The 16,004-nt window shown below is 44.3% G+C and overlaps 1 protein-coding gene across 3 annotated transcripts; it reads left to right on the top strand.

Annotated features, from left to right (window-relative positions):
* Nucleotides 1-7,239: 7,239 nt before the first annotated feature.
* On the top strand, nucleotides 7,240-15,733 carry ADPRH (ADP-ribosylarginine hydrolase). 3 transcript variants are annotated; one of them, XM_067034535.1, is made up of 5 exons: nucleotides 7,340-7,463; nucleotides 8,723-8,756; nucleotides 9,832-10,157; nucleotides 11,834-12,194; nucleotides 13,377-15,733. In XM_067034535.1, exons 3-5 carry the CDS (start codon nucleotides 9,845-9,847, stop codon nucleotides 13,789-13,791), a joined length of 1,089 nt encoding a protein of 362 aa, XP_066890636.1. In that variant the 5' UTR covers nucleotides 7,340-7,463; nucleotides 8,723-8,756; nucleotides 9,832-9,844; the 3' UTR covers nucleotides 13,792-15,733. The 3 variants fall into 3 exon arrangements, with proteins under 3 accessions (XP_058920726.1, XP_066890636.1, XP_066890637.1); XM_059064743.2 differs by lacking the exon at nucleotides 8,723-8,756 and having other exon boundaries at nucleotides 7,240-7,463; XM_067034536.1 differs by lacking the exon at nucleotides 8,723-8,756 and having other exon boundaries at nucleotides 7,444-8,181.
* The last annotated feature ends 271 nt before the right edge of the window (nucleotides 15,734-16,004 follow it).

The following is a 16,004-nucleotide window of genomic DNA, read 5'->3' as shown; positions in this document are numbered from 1 at the left end:
GGCTACTGCAAAGTTTTTGCATATTCAGTACTCAGGGTCCAAGGTGCTAGGGCAGCTGAGGTGCTGAGAAAACCCTTTTCCCACAGTGGACTCTCTGTTGCCAAAGAAACAAACCCATTTTTTTGCATTAACAAAAATTTTCAGGAAGTCATGTTTTTGGTTTTTCTAACAAGACTGGCTGCAATCCCAGCAGTGAAGAGTCCCAAGAAGCTTTCTGACCTCTGTTTCAGGTCAGTTCCCCAGGGCACCCACCTGGCAACAAGCACCCTGATTTCTGCTATGGAGTGTTGTTGCAGTGACTTTCAGCCTCTCAGTGGAGCCCCTTTGACTCCTTTCTCAGCTTCATTCAAACCCATCTATATAGCCTGCACCCAGAATGGGGTGGCCAGACCTGGGCTTTAAGACCACGGAGCTCCCGATTGGTGCCACAGTCTGCTAAAGCTGTGGAAAAAGCCACCAGTGTGAGAGCGGTCACCTCTTCTTTGCACACTCTCACATTCTTTCTGGTTCTCTGAGATGGAAATCACCAGAATTCTTAAAACGAAAAGAGAAGTGGACATTCAGAGCTAACCCTGATCTAAACGGAGGGCTCCTTCCCTATTGCCCACTGCCTCTCTCCCTCCTGCATTTGGCACTCTACTCTGTGCCTGAAAACCTTGACTCTGCCATAATTCCTACACCGCCTTTCCCCATCCTCTCTACCCATCCAAACATCTTCCTTCCATAAAGGAGCGTTCCAAATGTCACTTCCTCAATAAACTCTCCTTGACTCTTCTAATCCCCATCTGCTCTTTCCCTTCTCTGAGCTCCTAACGTCTGTACCACTCCTTTGTCACATCTAGCCAATTCCCCCAATTTACTGAGTGCCTACTGTGTGCCTAGAATTGTATCAAGCACTGTGGATGCAAAGGTGAACAGAACAGGAGAGAGATAAGAGCAAAATGGACAGACCCTAAGAAAAAGAAACAAGCAGTCACAGGAAAAGACCAGAGCAACCAGCCAAATCTGAGGCTTCAGGGTGGTGAAAACGGCAACAAAATATTGGGAGGTATGAGTGGAAATAAGACATACCATGGCCTGGAATTATCTTTGTTATCTTTCAACATGAGCTCAGATCCTGATTGAAATATAACATTCAGTTTCAAACTAAATGTAGAAATGGATCCAGAAAAAAGTAACAAGCAATCATAAAACAGATGTTAAACTGGGTAATTCAGAGAAAAGAGCAATCAAAGGAGAGCTGAGATATTTTTAAGACTGGCCAAGGAGTTTTGAGGTTCTTGATAATGATCTTTCACTGCCTTGAGGTGTTCCTGTTTATTTGCCTTGAACTTTTAATGGATGTAAATGCCCTTCACTTCTGTGGATAACCAAACTAGAGAGAAAATAATCTTAAATTAAAGCCGGTGATATTTTGGTTGTGTTTAAGGAAGTTTTATTTGTTTTTGGTTTTGTTTTTTTTGTGTTGAAACTGGAAAGGGCAAATTTCAGAGGAAGTTGCAGTGTTTTATTACTTGATCCTTTAAGAGAAGAGACAAACCCTGTATCCATCAGCGTTTGGGCTTCTCTGCCTGAGGGTAGGGGCCTTCCCTGGAATCCCAGCAGTTTGTGATTCTAGAATTCTGGGGATTGAGTTACCACAGACAATGGCTGCTATCCCCCTACCCACACTGTCCATTAGGGCTGCTGGCAAAGTTACAAAAGTCATACTTTTTTCAGTTTGTATTTCATTTTCCTTGTTCCCCAAGAAACAGTAAGGAGCCAACCATCTGGCAGTAGAAGAATACAGAGATGATTTTGGTGCTTTCATAATGGGACAGTGTAGCTGTCATGAAATCAAGCTTGAATAAATGAAAGCTGAAGAGACAAGTGAACAGCCCATTAAAGATTGAACAGTAGGGTGTTTACTGCTTAAACACAGTAAACTATTTAACTATCCCTTAGACAAAGTAACCACCTTCCTTTACTCTCCTCCTTCTTTCTTCTTCTCCTTCCTCCTCCCCTTCTCCTCCCTCTCCTCTTTCTTCTTTCTTGCATATTTTCCTGAAAAGTGAAATAGATAGCTGCCCTTTGTTTCTTAGTGACAAAGTAATCTAGGGGAAAAACAATCTTTAACAAAAGGTCATGGTCTCCATATTTCAAAAAAAGGGGGGTAGGGGAGTAGTCTAATTCCATGCATAAAATTAAAGAGAAATTGCATGGCTTTTAGTGGAAAGGGAGAATTTATCTCTCACCAACTCTTCCCAGAAAGGGCAACATTTAAAGTATACCTTGCACAGACACATTTAGCTGCTATTTGAATAGGAGAACAAATCTGGCCATTTGCAGCCCAATTTATACAAGGACTGTCCCGTGAAGAGCAGAATTTGATGGAGTGAAGGGCCTTAACAGCACCCTCACACTGACTGCCTCCCGATCCTGGAACTGATTTTGCTGGTGTCCACAGGGGGAGGTTGAGGGACTCTCCAGTGGCTGTCACTACTAGGAAACCTGCCTAAACCGGCTTCCTCTGTGAAGTCTTGGTTTCACTCTCACTCTTTTTAGATTCCCACCCCAAACTTCAGTTCTCTCCAAAGAGCAGTTTTAGGAATGAACGCCAGAGACCAAGGATGAGGGAACTGACACCTCATCAGAGGGAGGAGGAGAGGGCTAAAAATCTGAGAGCAACTAAATGTCCCCTGACTAGGTTTTTCTCTACCCATAGTCCCGAGGATTCTTCTAGAAACAAAAATGAGAGTGGATTCAGGTAGGTTAGCCTAGGCTGACCCTGATGGAGGGGTTGTGGAGCAGAGGCTGGGGGTGGGGGGAGGGGTGGGGAGGGAGGGAGTGGGGGAGGGGTGGGGAGGGGGTGGAGTGGGGGAGGGAGGGGTAGGGGGTGGGGGTAGGGGTAGGGGGGTTGGGCACAGGCAGGGAACTTTAGCAAGGCTCCCCAGGTTTTTAGTTTAAGGAGTAGTTCCTTTCCGTTTCCTGGAAGCTATATTTTCACCCACTGAGAGCCAGTCTTGTGGGCAGTGAAGTTCCTTTAGGATGAGCCTGTGGCCAGAAGCACTGTGGCCAGAAGGTCCACTGCAAAGCCGGGAAGGGGAGTGTGGGGACTCGGCTGACCAGCTGAGCTTCCCTCCCTGTGGGAAATCCCAGCAGGACTGGGAGAAGCAGAGCAGTGGAGGCCATCTGGTAGAAAATGTACCAAAGAAGGTTTTTAAAATCTACGTGGGTCTCCAGATCAAAGGCTGGGAAAAAACAACTTACAACTAGAGCACTCGGGAACATGGGGGAAGAGGGGCAGGCAGGAATATGGACTTCCCCCAGTTCTCTTTCTGTTCTGCTTAGAAGGATAGAAGCCACTGCCAGCTTTTAAAACACCAATTTGTATCTCCTTATCTCTCCACTCAGTGTTCCCATCCCCACCCTCTGCCATACTCGATTACTGCCTGCTTATTAGAATTACAGCACATATCTTAGACCTTTCTTTAAATGCTACTTTTACACTGTCATAAAGCAGAGGCGTCTTTTGGAAGGAGCATGAAATATTTTAAAAATCAGATTCAGGAGGTTCAGAGCGTTAAAGAACTCAGGGTTTACTCTAGCATATCATTTCAAAGTTTGTGTAAATGGCAGTACAGAGAATGGAAGAAGTCCTGGACTGACAGTTCAGAGACAGTGGCCTCCAGGCCTACTTCTCTCTGCTTGTGTGACCCTCTTCACTTCACTGGGCCTCAGTTTCCTCACTATAAAGTAACAGGTTGTGCAAATATCCCTTCTGACGCTAACATTTTGTGATTTAAACTTTGCTCTTATGTACATATGGATTCTATTTTTAAAAAGTACTTTGGGACTAGTGGCCAGAGAGCCTGTTGATAAGCTGATCTTCAAGTTCTTTCCTAGCCTTCTTTAAAATCCTTCAAGCGGGGGGACTTCCCTGGCGGTCCAGTGGTTAAGACTTTGCCTTCCAATGCAGGGGGTGTGGGTTCGATCCCTGGTCGGGGAGTTAAGATCCCACATGCCTTGTGGCCAAAAAAACAAAACATAAAACAGAAGCAATATTGTAACAAATTCAATAAAGACTAAAAATGGTCCACATTAAAAAAAATCTTAAAAAAAATAAAAATAAAATCCTTCAAGCGGATACCTGATTTCCATTGTGCAAAGCTGGTATTCAATCTTACCAAATATGTGTTTGGAAATGATTCAGTAAGATGGAAAGGAGAAAGCTTAAGACCGTGACTGCTCTCATAACCCGGTGACAGGCCTGACTGGAAAATAACTCATGCCTCAGGACTGAGGAGGCACCGAGCAACCGTGCATTACTGGGGAGGAAATGTCAACCTAAACTTGCATCTTTGCTTTTACTTTTTTAAAAAAATCTTTGCTTCTCTTGTGCACTAGCTGCTCCGGCTGTTTCTGGATTTCTGGAAACTTTAGTTTGTCTTTTAATTGTTCTTTAAAAATTAGCCCAGACATAATTTTCTCTAGATGCCTCTGTGAACGCTGTAAGCTGATAATGTCTCTCTTATATTTGCCCACCTTGTACTTTGCACATTCTCCTTTGTCACAGTGCCCGTGGCCTAATGTCATTATACCCTACAAAGTCTCCTCTATTTGTGTGATTCTTGCCCTACCTCAGTAGCTGCATGGAGCGCCTAGCAAAGTGTCTAGCACATTTTATATGCCGTATCAGTCAGGGTTCTCCAGAGAAACAGGACCAATACATATATGGAAAGAGAGAGAGATTGATTTTAAAGAATTGGCTCACGAGATTGTGAAGGCTGGCAAGTCCAAAACCTGCAGGATAGGCCAGCAAGCAGCAGACGCAGGTTAAGAGTTGAAGTAGCAGCTCCATCTGAAGACAGTCTGCTGGTAGAATTTCTTCTTCCTTGGCTGAGAGCAGTCTTTTTTCTATTAAGGCCTTCAACTGAATAGGTAAGGCCCACTTACATGGAAGATAATCAGCTGGCTCCATGTCTACTGATTTCAATGTTAATCTCATCTTAAAAATATCTTCACAGAAACATCTAGAAAATGTTTGACCAAATATCTGGGTACTATTTCCTAGCCACGTTGATACATAAAATTAACCAGCACAGATGCTCACTGAGTCTTCTGAAGTGAGTTAATGATACAGAATATGTATGTGAACAGTCGCTTTTGGCTTATTTCTCCTGGACTAGCTTTCTTCTGTTTTCTTCTAAAAAGCCTCTACTTCATTTTTTACCCACCTTTATATCATTTTAACAGATGTGTGTTGTGGTCCTATTCTGTGGTCCCTTTTTCCTTTGAAACGTTTTGTTATTTTGTGTTTGCTGCAGAGTTCAAGGGGCCCTGTCTATTAACCATTTCCTGTTAGCTCTTTTTGTTTTTTTAATTTTAGCTCTCATGATTTAATGAGGCATGGTGGCATGGTATTACACATTCAGGCCCATGAAGTGGCAAAGATTTGTTTAATCTCCTGTTTTTCAGTTATCTATGCTTCTGTTTTCCTTCTGTTGAACTAGCCTTGGCCATGGTATGGTTGGAGAGGAACTGAACATCAGAGTCTCATTCTTCGGATCAACGTGAAAGGAGTTTACCCTAGAGGCATTACCTTATCTGAACATTTGGACTCAATTATAATAATGATACTATCACAAATGACACAGAGAAATGCTTACAATGTGAAGCTCAGTGGTTTAAAAAAGGATATAAAATTGTATATACAAAATGACCTGATTTTTTTTAATGTGCATAAAATACAGATTCTAAGTATTTAAAATCTGAGTGGTGGAATGTGTTTTTTTTCTGTGCTTTCTAAAATTTCTTTCTACATGTAAAAGAAAAATTCTTAATGTGAAAATTTTCCCTTGCTCTCTCTCCCTACTCCCAGCAAGCTATCCCATTAGCCTCCTGAGAGGTAATTATAATCATTACTAACAATGTGACATGTATTCTTTCAGTCATTTTACACACACACACAGAGCTCTTTTTTCTTACATAAATAGACCATGTATATTACTCACTCGAAAACTTGATTTTTTTACTTAATGAAATGTCTCCAAGCTCTTCCCTTTTGAGCCTGATTATTTACCCAAAGTCTACTGATTTAAATGTCTACCTTTTTGGAAATGTAATTATAATAATTCATAATTATGAATAATTTATTCATAATTATGCCCTAATTTAGGAGAAGGAAACTCATTCTCCACTCTAAACAGATATTGAGGTTATTTCCAATTTTCTTTGCAATTCTGCAAAGAAATCCAGAAACATTTATCTTTGTGAACACATGAGAGTTTTTATTTATTTATTTATTTATTTATTTTTGGCTGCATTGGGTCTTTGTTGCTGCGCGCAGGCTTTTCTCTAGTAGCAGCGAGCAGGGGCTTCTCACTGTGGTGGCTTCTCTTGTTGTGGAGCACGGGCTCTAGGCGCGTGGGTTTCAGTAGTTGCAGCACGCGGGCTCGGTAGTTATGGCTCACAGGTCTAGTTGCTCCCTGGCATGTGGGATCTTCCCGGACCCGGGCTCCAACCCGTGTCCCCTGCATCGGCAGGTGGATTCTTAAGCGCTGTACCACCAGGGAAGTCCCTGAGAGATGTGGTTTTTAAGAGAGATTTCTAAAAGTTTTCTCAACTTTTCTACTGTAAGTATGCATTATTTTTTATCATTAAAAAAGGAACATTTTATTAAAAAACAAATCAACAGGCTAAGATGAGATGACTCAGCTGGGTGCAGTCCATGAGAGCAGGTCTGTGCCAGGACCTAGCATCCACCTGGTACACAGTAGGTGTTTAATGCCTGTAGCGAGAAAGATAAGCACAGCAAATCAAAAAGTCTTGAGAAGTATATAGAATACTTGCATATGGTGATTCTAGTATTTTTCAGATGATATTATTTATTTGGACAAAAATACTCTTGGTTTTTCTTTGCTTTTCTTTGCTATCAGGATGAAAAAATTATATTCTGCAACCAAACAAATGAAAAGAGTTAAAATTAATTAAATTCTAACAGCCAACCTAAGAGGTAGGTACTATTATTGTCCCATTTTATGAGTGAGGGGTCCAAACCGTGACAAAGGCCGCGCACACACTAAACACCCTTTTCCGAGTCAGGGGCCACACGATGTCCACTGCCCAGAGGAGCTGGACTGGAGGAAAGGCCGAGGCGTCAACCCGGGGTCACACGTGAGTCCCCAACAATCTCTCAAAAGCGGGGGTGGGGGGTGGGAGCGGAGCAGCGTCAATTCGCGGCGCCTGGTAATCCCCGGCACCCTCCGCGCCGGTGACGCGGGTCCCGCCGCCCGGCCCGGGCGCAAAACGCTCCACGCCTCGCCCGAGCCAAAGCGGCGCCCGGCACTCGTCCAGCTCCGTTGAACTTGGGTGTGGTCCGCGGACATGGCGCCGGGGCCCGCCCTGGGCCTCCTCGCACCCAGACTTCCCCGCGCCCGGCCCCGCCCTGAGCCCGCGCGCCGTGCCCTCCTCGCGGCCACCAGGTACCCCTCCCCGCTGTCGGCTCCCACACTCGCGCTCCTCGTCTACCGGCGACCAGTGCCGCCGCCTGCTCCTCCTCCCCACCCTCCTCGCCTGCGTCCCCCGCGCGCTCCTTCCCCGCGGTGCCCCGGGGGCCACCCCCAACCCCTTGTCGGCCTGGACCTGTTTCCCCACTCGCGTGCAACCCCCCCGCCCCCCGCCAAAAAGTAGCAGAGGACTGCCGGGAAGCAGCTGCCCAGATCTCAGTTGTGAATTTATAGTTCGGGGATGAGCCTGTAAACTGTAAAAGTTAGAGGAGTTTAGAGAATATCAGCGTTCTGAGAGCGGAGGCCAGAGCAGTACGGTGTCAAAGCTAAAGGAAATTTCCCCACAGAACAGGGTGGTCATCGCCCCCAGCCTCACTCAAAACTCACAAAAACACATTCGGGTGGAGCCAGAGGAATTACAAAAAAGAATCTGAGGTCTTTGAAAGAGGGTACAGAGGGTTAAAGATTGGTCTTCAGAAGCCAACTAAGCTTGGTCTCTGAAGCACTCAGCGCAGAGACAGGAGCCCAGGCTGCCTCCGTAGCTCCCCTCCTGCCCCGCAATCCAATTTACTATGGGGAAGTTGAGATCCAGGATGGGTGGCTTGTCCACGTTCACACACCTGATTCTGGGCAGAGCCAGGACTATCGGCCCAGAACGCCAGTTCCTAAGCATCATTTACAAACAATAAAATATGTAAGTAATGTTTTACAAATAGCCTTTGGGAACCAGGAAACTCGGCATGATCAGTAACTCAATAATGGTCTGCTCAATCTGTCATCATTTTTCTCAGGTGCTTGCCAGTCTGTATTTCCTGGCCCACAGCAGTGCAGCAGGAGGAGGACTCTTGGAAGCCCAAGGACTTGAACTTAGGCTATAGGGCACAATGGGGAACTGGAAACGCACCGACAGGGAAACCAGCACTTTACTGGGGATTAGATTCATGGAGAGAGTGTTGGCTGAGACCCCAGGACTCTAGAACTCAATCATTTAGAAGGAAAACAAAATTTAAATATTGCTGTTGAAAGGAAGGTTGTGGGAGAAAGTACAGTCTTCTAGTTCAATTAATAGAAAAATCATTTTCCCTGGTTGTGTATGAATAATAAAAATACTGCTTACTATGTGCGAAGCACTGTTCTAGGTGCTTTATAAAAATTAATTCAAAAAAAAAAATTAATTCACTTACTCCTCATAACAAACCCACGAGGTTGTTACTGTTTTTGCCACCACTTTACAGATGTGGAGGGTGAAGCACAAAGAGCTTGCTCAAGGTAAGTAGGTCTGTGCTGAGGCAAGTGCCCAGAATCAGAAGATTTGGGTCCCAGTGCCTCCATTTGTTGCTTCTGTGAATTTACTCTTTCTGACCCTGTTTTTTTTTTTTTTTTTTGTAATTTTATTTTTTTTTATACAGCAGGTTCTTATTAGTCATCAATTTTATACACATCAGTGTATACATGTCAATCCCAATCGCCCAATTCATCACACCCCAGCCACCCACCCCCACCTCTTTCCCCCCTTGGTGTCCATACGTTCGTTCTCTATATCTGTGTCTCTATTTCTGCCCTGCAGACTGGTTCATCTGTACCATTTTTCTAGGTTCCACACATATGTGTTAATATACGATATTTGTTTTTTTCTTTCTGACTTACTTCACTCTGTATGACAGTCTCTAGATCCATCCACGTCTCTACAAATGACCCAATTTCGTTCCTTTTTATGGCTGAGTAATATTCCATTGTATATATGAACCACATCTTCTTTATCCATTCGTCTGTCGATGGGCATTTAGGTTGCTTCCATGACCTGGCTATTGTAAGTAGTGCTGCAATATCTGTGAAGTGCACACTGTAATCCGGGCCTACTTACGAGGCAGGATGTGCAGGTGCTTTGCAAACAGTGCATTGTGATGCCTATGGAAAGTGTTAATAGTTAAGTAAAGGAGGGATGCATTCCAAGGCCAAATTCAAACTAAAAAGAGAAAATGACAAGCTTGGTTTGACTTGTAGAATTTAATGGGCTTGCCACTCACGGAGAGGCAAAGATGGAATCGTAGTTAAATTGTGGGCTTTGGAGTCAGATGGATCTAAGTTGGAATGCCAGCCCTGCCATTAATTAGCTCTTTGACCTAAGATAAGTCACATAACATTTCTGATTCTGCGTGGCTGATTTACTCATCTGTAAAATGGGCCTATTCCACTACCCCATAGAGTGGTTGTGAGGATTAAATGAGATGTCCTTAATACTGTGCCTGCAAGGTGTGAGTGCTCAGTAAAATGTAGATAGGGCTATTATTTTTTCTGATTTTTTTTTTCTCCCCATCCTCTGTGTGTCTTTATATTCCCCCAGAGACAGCCTCACTATGAGCGGGGAACTGATCAAGAAGTATGTGGCAGCCATGGTGCTGAGTGCAGCTGGAGATGCCTTGGGGTACTTCAACGGGAAGTGGGAGTTCCTCCGGAATGGGGAAAAGATTCACAGGCAGCTGGCCCAGCTTGGCGGCTTGGATGCCATAGATGTGGAGAGGTGGAGAGTCAGTGATGACACGGTGATGCACCTGGCCACGGCAGACGCTCTCCTGGAAGCCGGCAAAGTCTCGGACTTGACTCACCTGTATTCCATCCTTGCTAAGCATTACCAAGACTGCATGGGAGACATGAAAGGCCGGGCACCAGGTGAGAGCAGCCAGTGGAGGTCCTGGGCAAGTGGAGAATAAAACAGGCCCAAGGAAATCATTAAAAATGTTGAATGAGATTTAAATATCAAGGAGACATTAGTTTTTATAGTTGTGACAGAAATAGAAATAACCTGAATGTTCTGTAATTTATTTAATTATGGTGACACATCTGCAGCCATTTAAATTATGCAGATAAATATTTACCAATATGGAAAGATATTGTATATTAAGTTAAAAAAATTAGGTTACAAAACACTATGTATCTTATGAACCCATTTTCTTTCTTTTTTTTTTTTTAAACATCTTTATTGGAGTATAATTGCTTTACAACGGTGTGGTACTTTCTGCTTTATAACAAAGTGAATCAGTTATACATATACATATGTCCCCATATCTCTTCCCTCTTGCGTCTCCCTGCCTCCCACCCTCCCTATTCCACCCTTCTAGGTGGTCACAAAGCACCAAGCTGATCTCCCTGTGCTATGCGGCTGCTTCCCACTAGCTATCTATTTTACGTGTGTAGTGTATATATGTCCGTGCCACTCTCTCACTTCGTCCCAGCTTACCCTTCTCCCTCCCCATGTCCTCAAGTCCATTCTCTAGTAGGTCTACGTCTTTATTCCCGGTTAACATACGGTATTTGTTTTTCTCTTTCTGACTTGACTTACTTCATTCTGTATGACAGACTCTAGGTCCATCCACCTCACTATAAATAACTCAATTTCATTTCTGAACCCATTTTCATTAAAAGTATATATGTATATCTCTGTTGGGAGAGGTCTGGAAGAATATACACAAAGATGTTTATCATTGTATCTGGGTGATAGGGGTATTTATAGTTTCTTATTTTCATTTTACTTATTTGTAGCTTCTGAGTTTTCTTTAATAAAGACATTTTTTTTTTTTCTTTTTAAAGAAGACTGGAAAAGGTCATGTGGAGACCCCTTTTCTGGTTCCAGGTTGCTCACAAGTGGTTCCTGCTCACTTTGGGAACTTTTTACAGCCATTGGGTCTCCAGCTGATGTGAATCGCCTTTCCCCTAGCTCCTCCTGTATTAGTTAGCTTGACCTGCTGTAACAAAATACCACAGACCGGCTGGCTTAAACAACGGACATTTATTTTCTCTCTGTTTTGGAAGCCAGAAGTCTGAGATCAAGGTGTCGGTTTCATTTCTTCTGAAGGAGACCTTTCTCTTTGGTTTGCAGACAGTTTCCTTCTAGCCGTCCCTCTCCCAGCACACATTCCTGGTGTCTCTTTGTGTCTCCAAATTTCCTCTGCTTATTAGGACACTGATAAGACTGAATTGGGGCCTGCCCTAACATTCTCATTTTAACTTCATCACCTCTGCCCTATCTCCAAATACAGTCACATTCCAAAGTACTAGGGGTTAGGGCTTCAACATATGAATTTTGGGGAATACAGTTCAGCCAATAACACCTCCTGATGAAAAGCTCCCCGCTCCACAAACCCAAGGGCATCTAGTATAAGTACTCTGGTGTAAGTAAGGCACAATGTTGCCCTGGGGTTTGGGGTCTGGAGTTTGGGGACATTCATCATCATACTTTATGGCTTTCCCTTTCCATCAAGGAAAGTTGGAGACGGGGCTTGGTTCTCTCATCCTGCGGGGCCTTCACTTTGGTACACTGACCCTATGCCCTACCGGACTCTCCCCAGGGGGTGCCTCAATGCAGAATGCCATGCTGCTGGAGCCAGACAAAGCCGATGGCTGGAGGATTCCCTTTAACAGCCATGAGGGTGGCTGCGGGGCTGCCGTGCGGGCCATGTGCATCGGTCTCCGGTTCCCTCACCACAGCCAGCTGGACACCCTGATCCAGGTGAGCGTCGAGAGTGGCCGGATGACCCACCACCATCCCACAGGCTTCCTGGGAGCCCTTGTGTCTGCTCTCTTTACAGCCTATGCTGTGAACGGCAAGCCTCCCCAGCAGTGGGGAAAAGGACTGATGGAGGTGCTACCAGAAGCTAAAAAGTACATTGTCCAATCAGGCTACTTCGTGGAGCAGAATCTTCAACACTGGTAAGTTTGTAGGTGCACGCTCCTGCTAGAAGATGGTTGAATCTGTGTGCACACATGCGTGCATGTGTATGCCTAAAACTCATAGATCATAGCAACCATCCTGGTTCTCACCATCCAGTTCTGTCGTCCACCACATCCAGCTGCCTCCCCACCCACCTGCTAAAGATTTCAAGTACAGTCCCAGTGGTGGTGGCCACCAAGTCGCCAAGTGAAGACCTCAGGGAGTAAGGCAGCTACACTGCTTCCCTCATGCGTAGGGATCCTGTTTTCTATAGCTTTTGTGGCTGTTCTTTTTTTTTTTCTGGCCACACCGCGTGGCATGCAGGATCTCAGTTCCCTGACCAGGGATTGAACCCATGCCCCCTGCAGTGGAAGCTCCGAGTCTTAACCACTGGACCACCAGGGAAGTCCCTATGGCTATTCTTTACTGAGATGAACTTCCCTGCTTATATCCTGGAACTTGTTTTTTCAGTGTTGTCTTGACACACAAATAATACTGTGAAATCCTTGGCTAAAATGATCTAGAGATAGGTTTTTCCATTAGCTAATTTACAAGTGGTAAGGCCACATCTTCCCCTTTTTTCTGAATTCAGTTCACATTCCCTTTCTCAGAATAAAAAGGGCCAGAGGCTTTCTAATGAAATCACCCATGGTCATGATGTTCCAAAGTTCTCTCTTTAAAAAAAATAGTAACCGTATAAGGAGATGATGTGTTAATTAGGTTGATGGTAGTGATCATTTCATTATGTATATGTATATCAAATCATCATGTCATACAACCTTGAATATGTACAATTTTTGTTAAGAAAATAATATAAAGTAAATAATAAAATAAAATATATAATGACAGGCTAAATACATAAAGTTCACCCTTGAAAGTTGACACTTGCCATGATTCTCAACTCAGGAAAAACAAACCTTTATTTCTCACCGTTAGCTTGCTGTATATCTTCTTTATGTAGCAACAGGTAGCAATGCCTTATTTATATCATTCCTTAGCAAAAATTTATTGAATGAATGTCACGTAGAGCTCATTTTGATTTTTTTTATATCATATGATTTTAGTACCAGAAGTTGAAGTCATCTTATGGCTTTCCCTGCTCATACATCTATCTGGTACCTTTCCTAATGGCTTTTGACTTTATTTTTTCAATTGACTGTAGATTTTTTTCCTTCCTACAGGTCTTACTTCCAAGACCAATGGAAAAAGTACCTAAAACTCAGAGGGATTTTGGATGGCAGGTCAGCCCCTGCCTTCCCCAAGCCCTTTGATGTGAAGGAGAGGGATCAGTTCTACACCTCCGTGAGCTACTCTGGCTGGGGTGGCAGCAGTGGACACGATGCCCCCATGATTGCCTACGATGCCATCCTGGCTGCAGGAGACTCCTGGGAGGAGCTTGCCCACCGAGCCTTTTTCCACGGTGGAGACAGTGATTCTACAGCTGCCATTGCTGGCTGTTGGTGGGGAGTGATGTATGGTTTTAAAGGAGTGAGTCCCTCCAACTATGAGAAGCTAGAATACAGAAACCGGCTGGAAGAGATAGCTAGGGCTTTGTATTCTCTTAGGTCAAAGGAAGATACCGTAATTACCCTTTAGGGAGAAGTGACATTCATTTCTGGTGGTTTCTCCTCTTGTGTAGTCCCTTTTCTGCTCAGTTTCACTTTTTTCAAAGTCAAGAGTCTTAACCTTGTACTCAGGGAATTTTGAGATAACAGTCCCTTGGGCACCTGAAGGTCAGTCTTTCCAAATTTATCCTGTCCTCGCACCCTCCCCCCCGCCCCAAATCTACCCCTCTTCCTATCCTGAAGAGTCTTCATCTCAGTTGATGGCATCAGTGTCTCCCAAATTAGAAATCTCATAGCCTCATATTGTCTTCATTTTTACCATCTAATCTTTCACTAAGTGTTTTTCTGTTTGTTTTAGGGTGCGTTCCCCAAAGTGGACTCTGAGACAAGGATTTGAGTGCAAGTAGTTTATTTGGGGGGTGATTCCAGGAAGCACTGTTAGGAGAATGGGGAAGTGAGACAGGGAAGGGAGGGGAGCCAGGACAAGGTGCGTTAATGGGCATGTTACCAATGTGGGCAGTTGGGACTCGGTCCATCTGGGTCCTCTGTGTAAGGCACCCAGAGTTGTCCCACCGACTTCTATCTGATGTTGGTGGAGGACCACTCCCAGGCGTGCTAACTGCCTGGTGCTTCCTGGCCTGCCTCTTGTGCAAGCCAACCATGAGTGTCCTCAGGTAAAGTCTCAGAGATGTTTTCAGTGGCAAGCTGTATGGCACATGGGAACAGTGAGGGGTATATGTGGGGTCCCAATAGCATCTGCTGGTTGGTTCTACCTCCTGAATATCCTTCAAATCTGTTATTCTTTTACCTTTTTGCATCAAGTATGTTTCAGCTGGATTTCTGCAATCCAAGCTACTCAGGTCTGAGGAGATGCTGCTCCTAGCTGTGCCCTCTAATTTCCTGGGCATGGCACTTGACATGGTGCCAGTTTGTTGTTGCCTATTTGCTTGCCTTTATTCTCCTCTAGACAGAACCTAGAATGGTGCCTGGGCACACAGGAGATACTTAATCAGTATATATTAAATGAATGTTGTTTATTAGCCTCCTATCTGGTGCCTCTAATTCCAGTACTGCCTTCCTCATCACCCTCCAGAGTGATCTTTACAAATAACAAATTATCATGCTGCACTTCTAATCATGTATAATGAATACTCACCCCCTTTCTTCATTTCTTGGTGCTCTTCCCTCTCCTCTTTCACTTTCAAGCCCCAGCTCAGGTAGCATCTCCTAGATGAAACCTACTCTGACTGTTCAGGATCTTGACTCTCTCTCCTCACTACACCCACAGCCTTCTGTCTCTAGCCCTCTCACCACACTAATCCTGTTGTGTGGTGATTGCGTGTCTTCTGGGGACGATCTCAGGCTACTTGTGAGGGCTTGTGTCTTATTCTTTTTGTGGCCTCCCCGTCTGGCCCATTAGAGATATTCAGTATTTACTTTGGAAGTTCATTCATTTGTGTTGATGTGAATGCTTTCAATATGCAGTGCCTCATCTGTTTCAGATGCCCTCTACTTCATGATTGTCAGGAGTGACCTGTGCCGGCCTGAAAGAGATAGAGGGTTTGATGCTTTCACCAGGCCTGTGTGCTGACTTAAATGAGACAAAGCTCTCAACTCTGTATTTGAAGCAGGACTCCAGCGAAGGCATGAGATTTATCATTCTTTTATACGTAAAGAGAGAAGAAAATTCCAAAGCTCTTTTTCTGGTTCAAAAAACTCTGATGTGAGCTGGGACGAAGTGAGAGAATGGTGTGGACTTATACATACTACCAAATGTAAAATAGATAGCTAGTGGAAAGCAGCCGCATAGCACAGGGAGATCAGCTCTGCTTTGTGACCACCTAGAGGGGTGGGAGGGTGACGCAAGAGGGAGGAGATATGGGGATATATGTACATGTATAGCTGATTCACTTTGTTGTAAAGCAGAAACTAACACACCATTGTAAAGCAATTATACTCCAATAAAGATGTTTAAAAAAAAAAAAAAATTCTGGAGCTTCCCTGGTGGCGCAGTGGTTGAGAGTCCGCCTGCTGATGCAGGGGACACGGGTTCGTGCCCTGGTGCGGAGTGGCTGGGCCCGTGAGCCATGGCTGCTGAGCCTGTGCATCCAGAGCCTGTGCTCCGCAATGGGAGAGGCCACAACAGTGAGAGAGGCTCACATAATGCAAAAAAAAAAAAAAAAAAAAAAAAAAAATTTAAAAAAAATAAAAATAAAAATAAAAAAAATTCTGGTGTGTATTTGT

This window comes from Kogia breviceps, chromosome 5, assembly GCF_026419965.1.
Source record: "Kogia breviceps isolate mKogBre1 chromosome 5, mKogBre1 haplotype 1, whole genome shotgun sequence".
Lineage (NCBI taxonomy): Eukaryota > Metazoa > Chordata > Mammalia > Artiodactyla > Physeteridae > Kogia > Kogia breviceps.
This window is presented reverse-complemented; position numbering and strand designations above follow the sequence as displayed.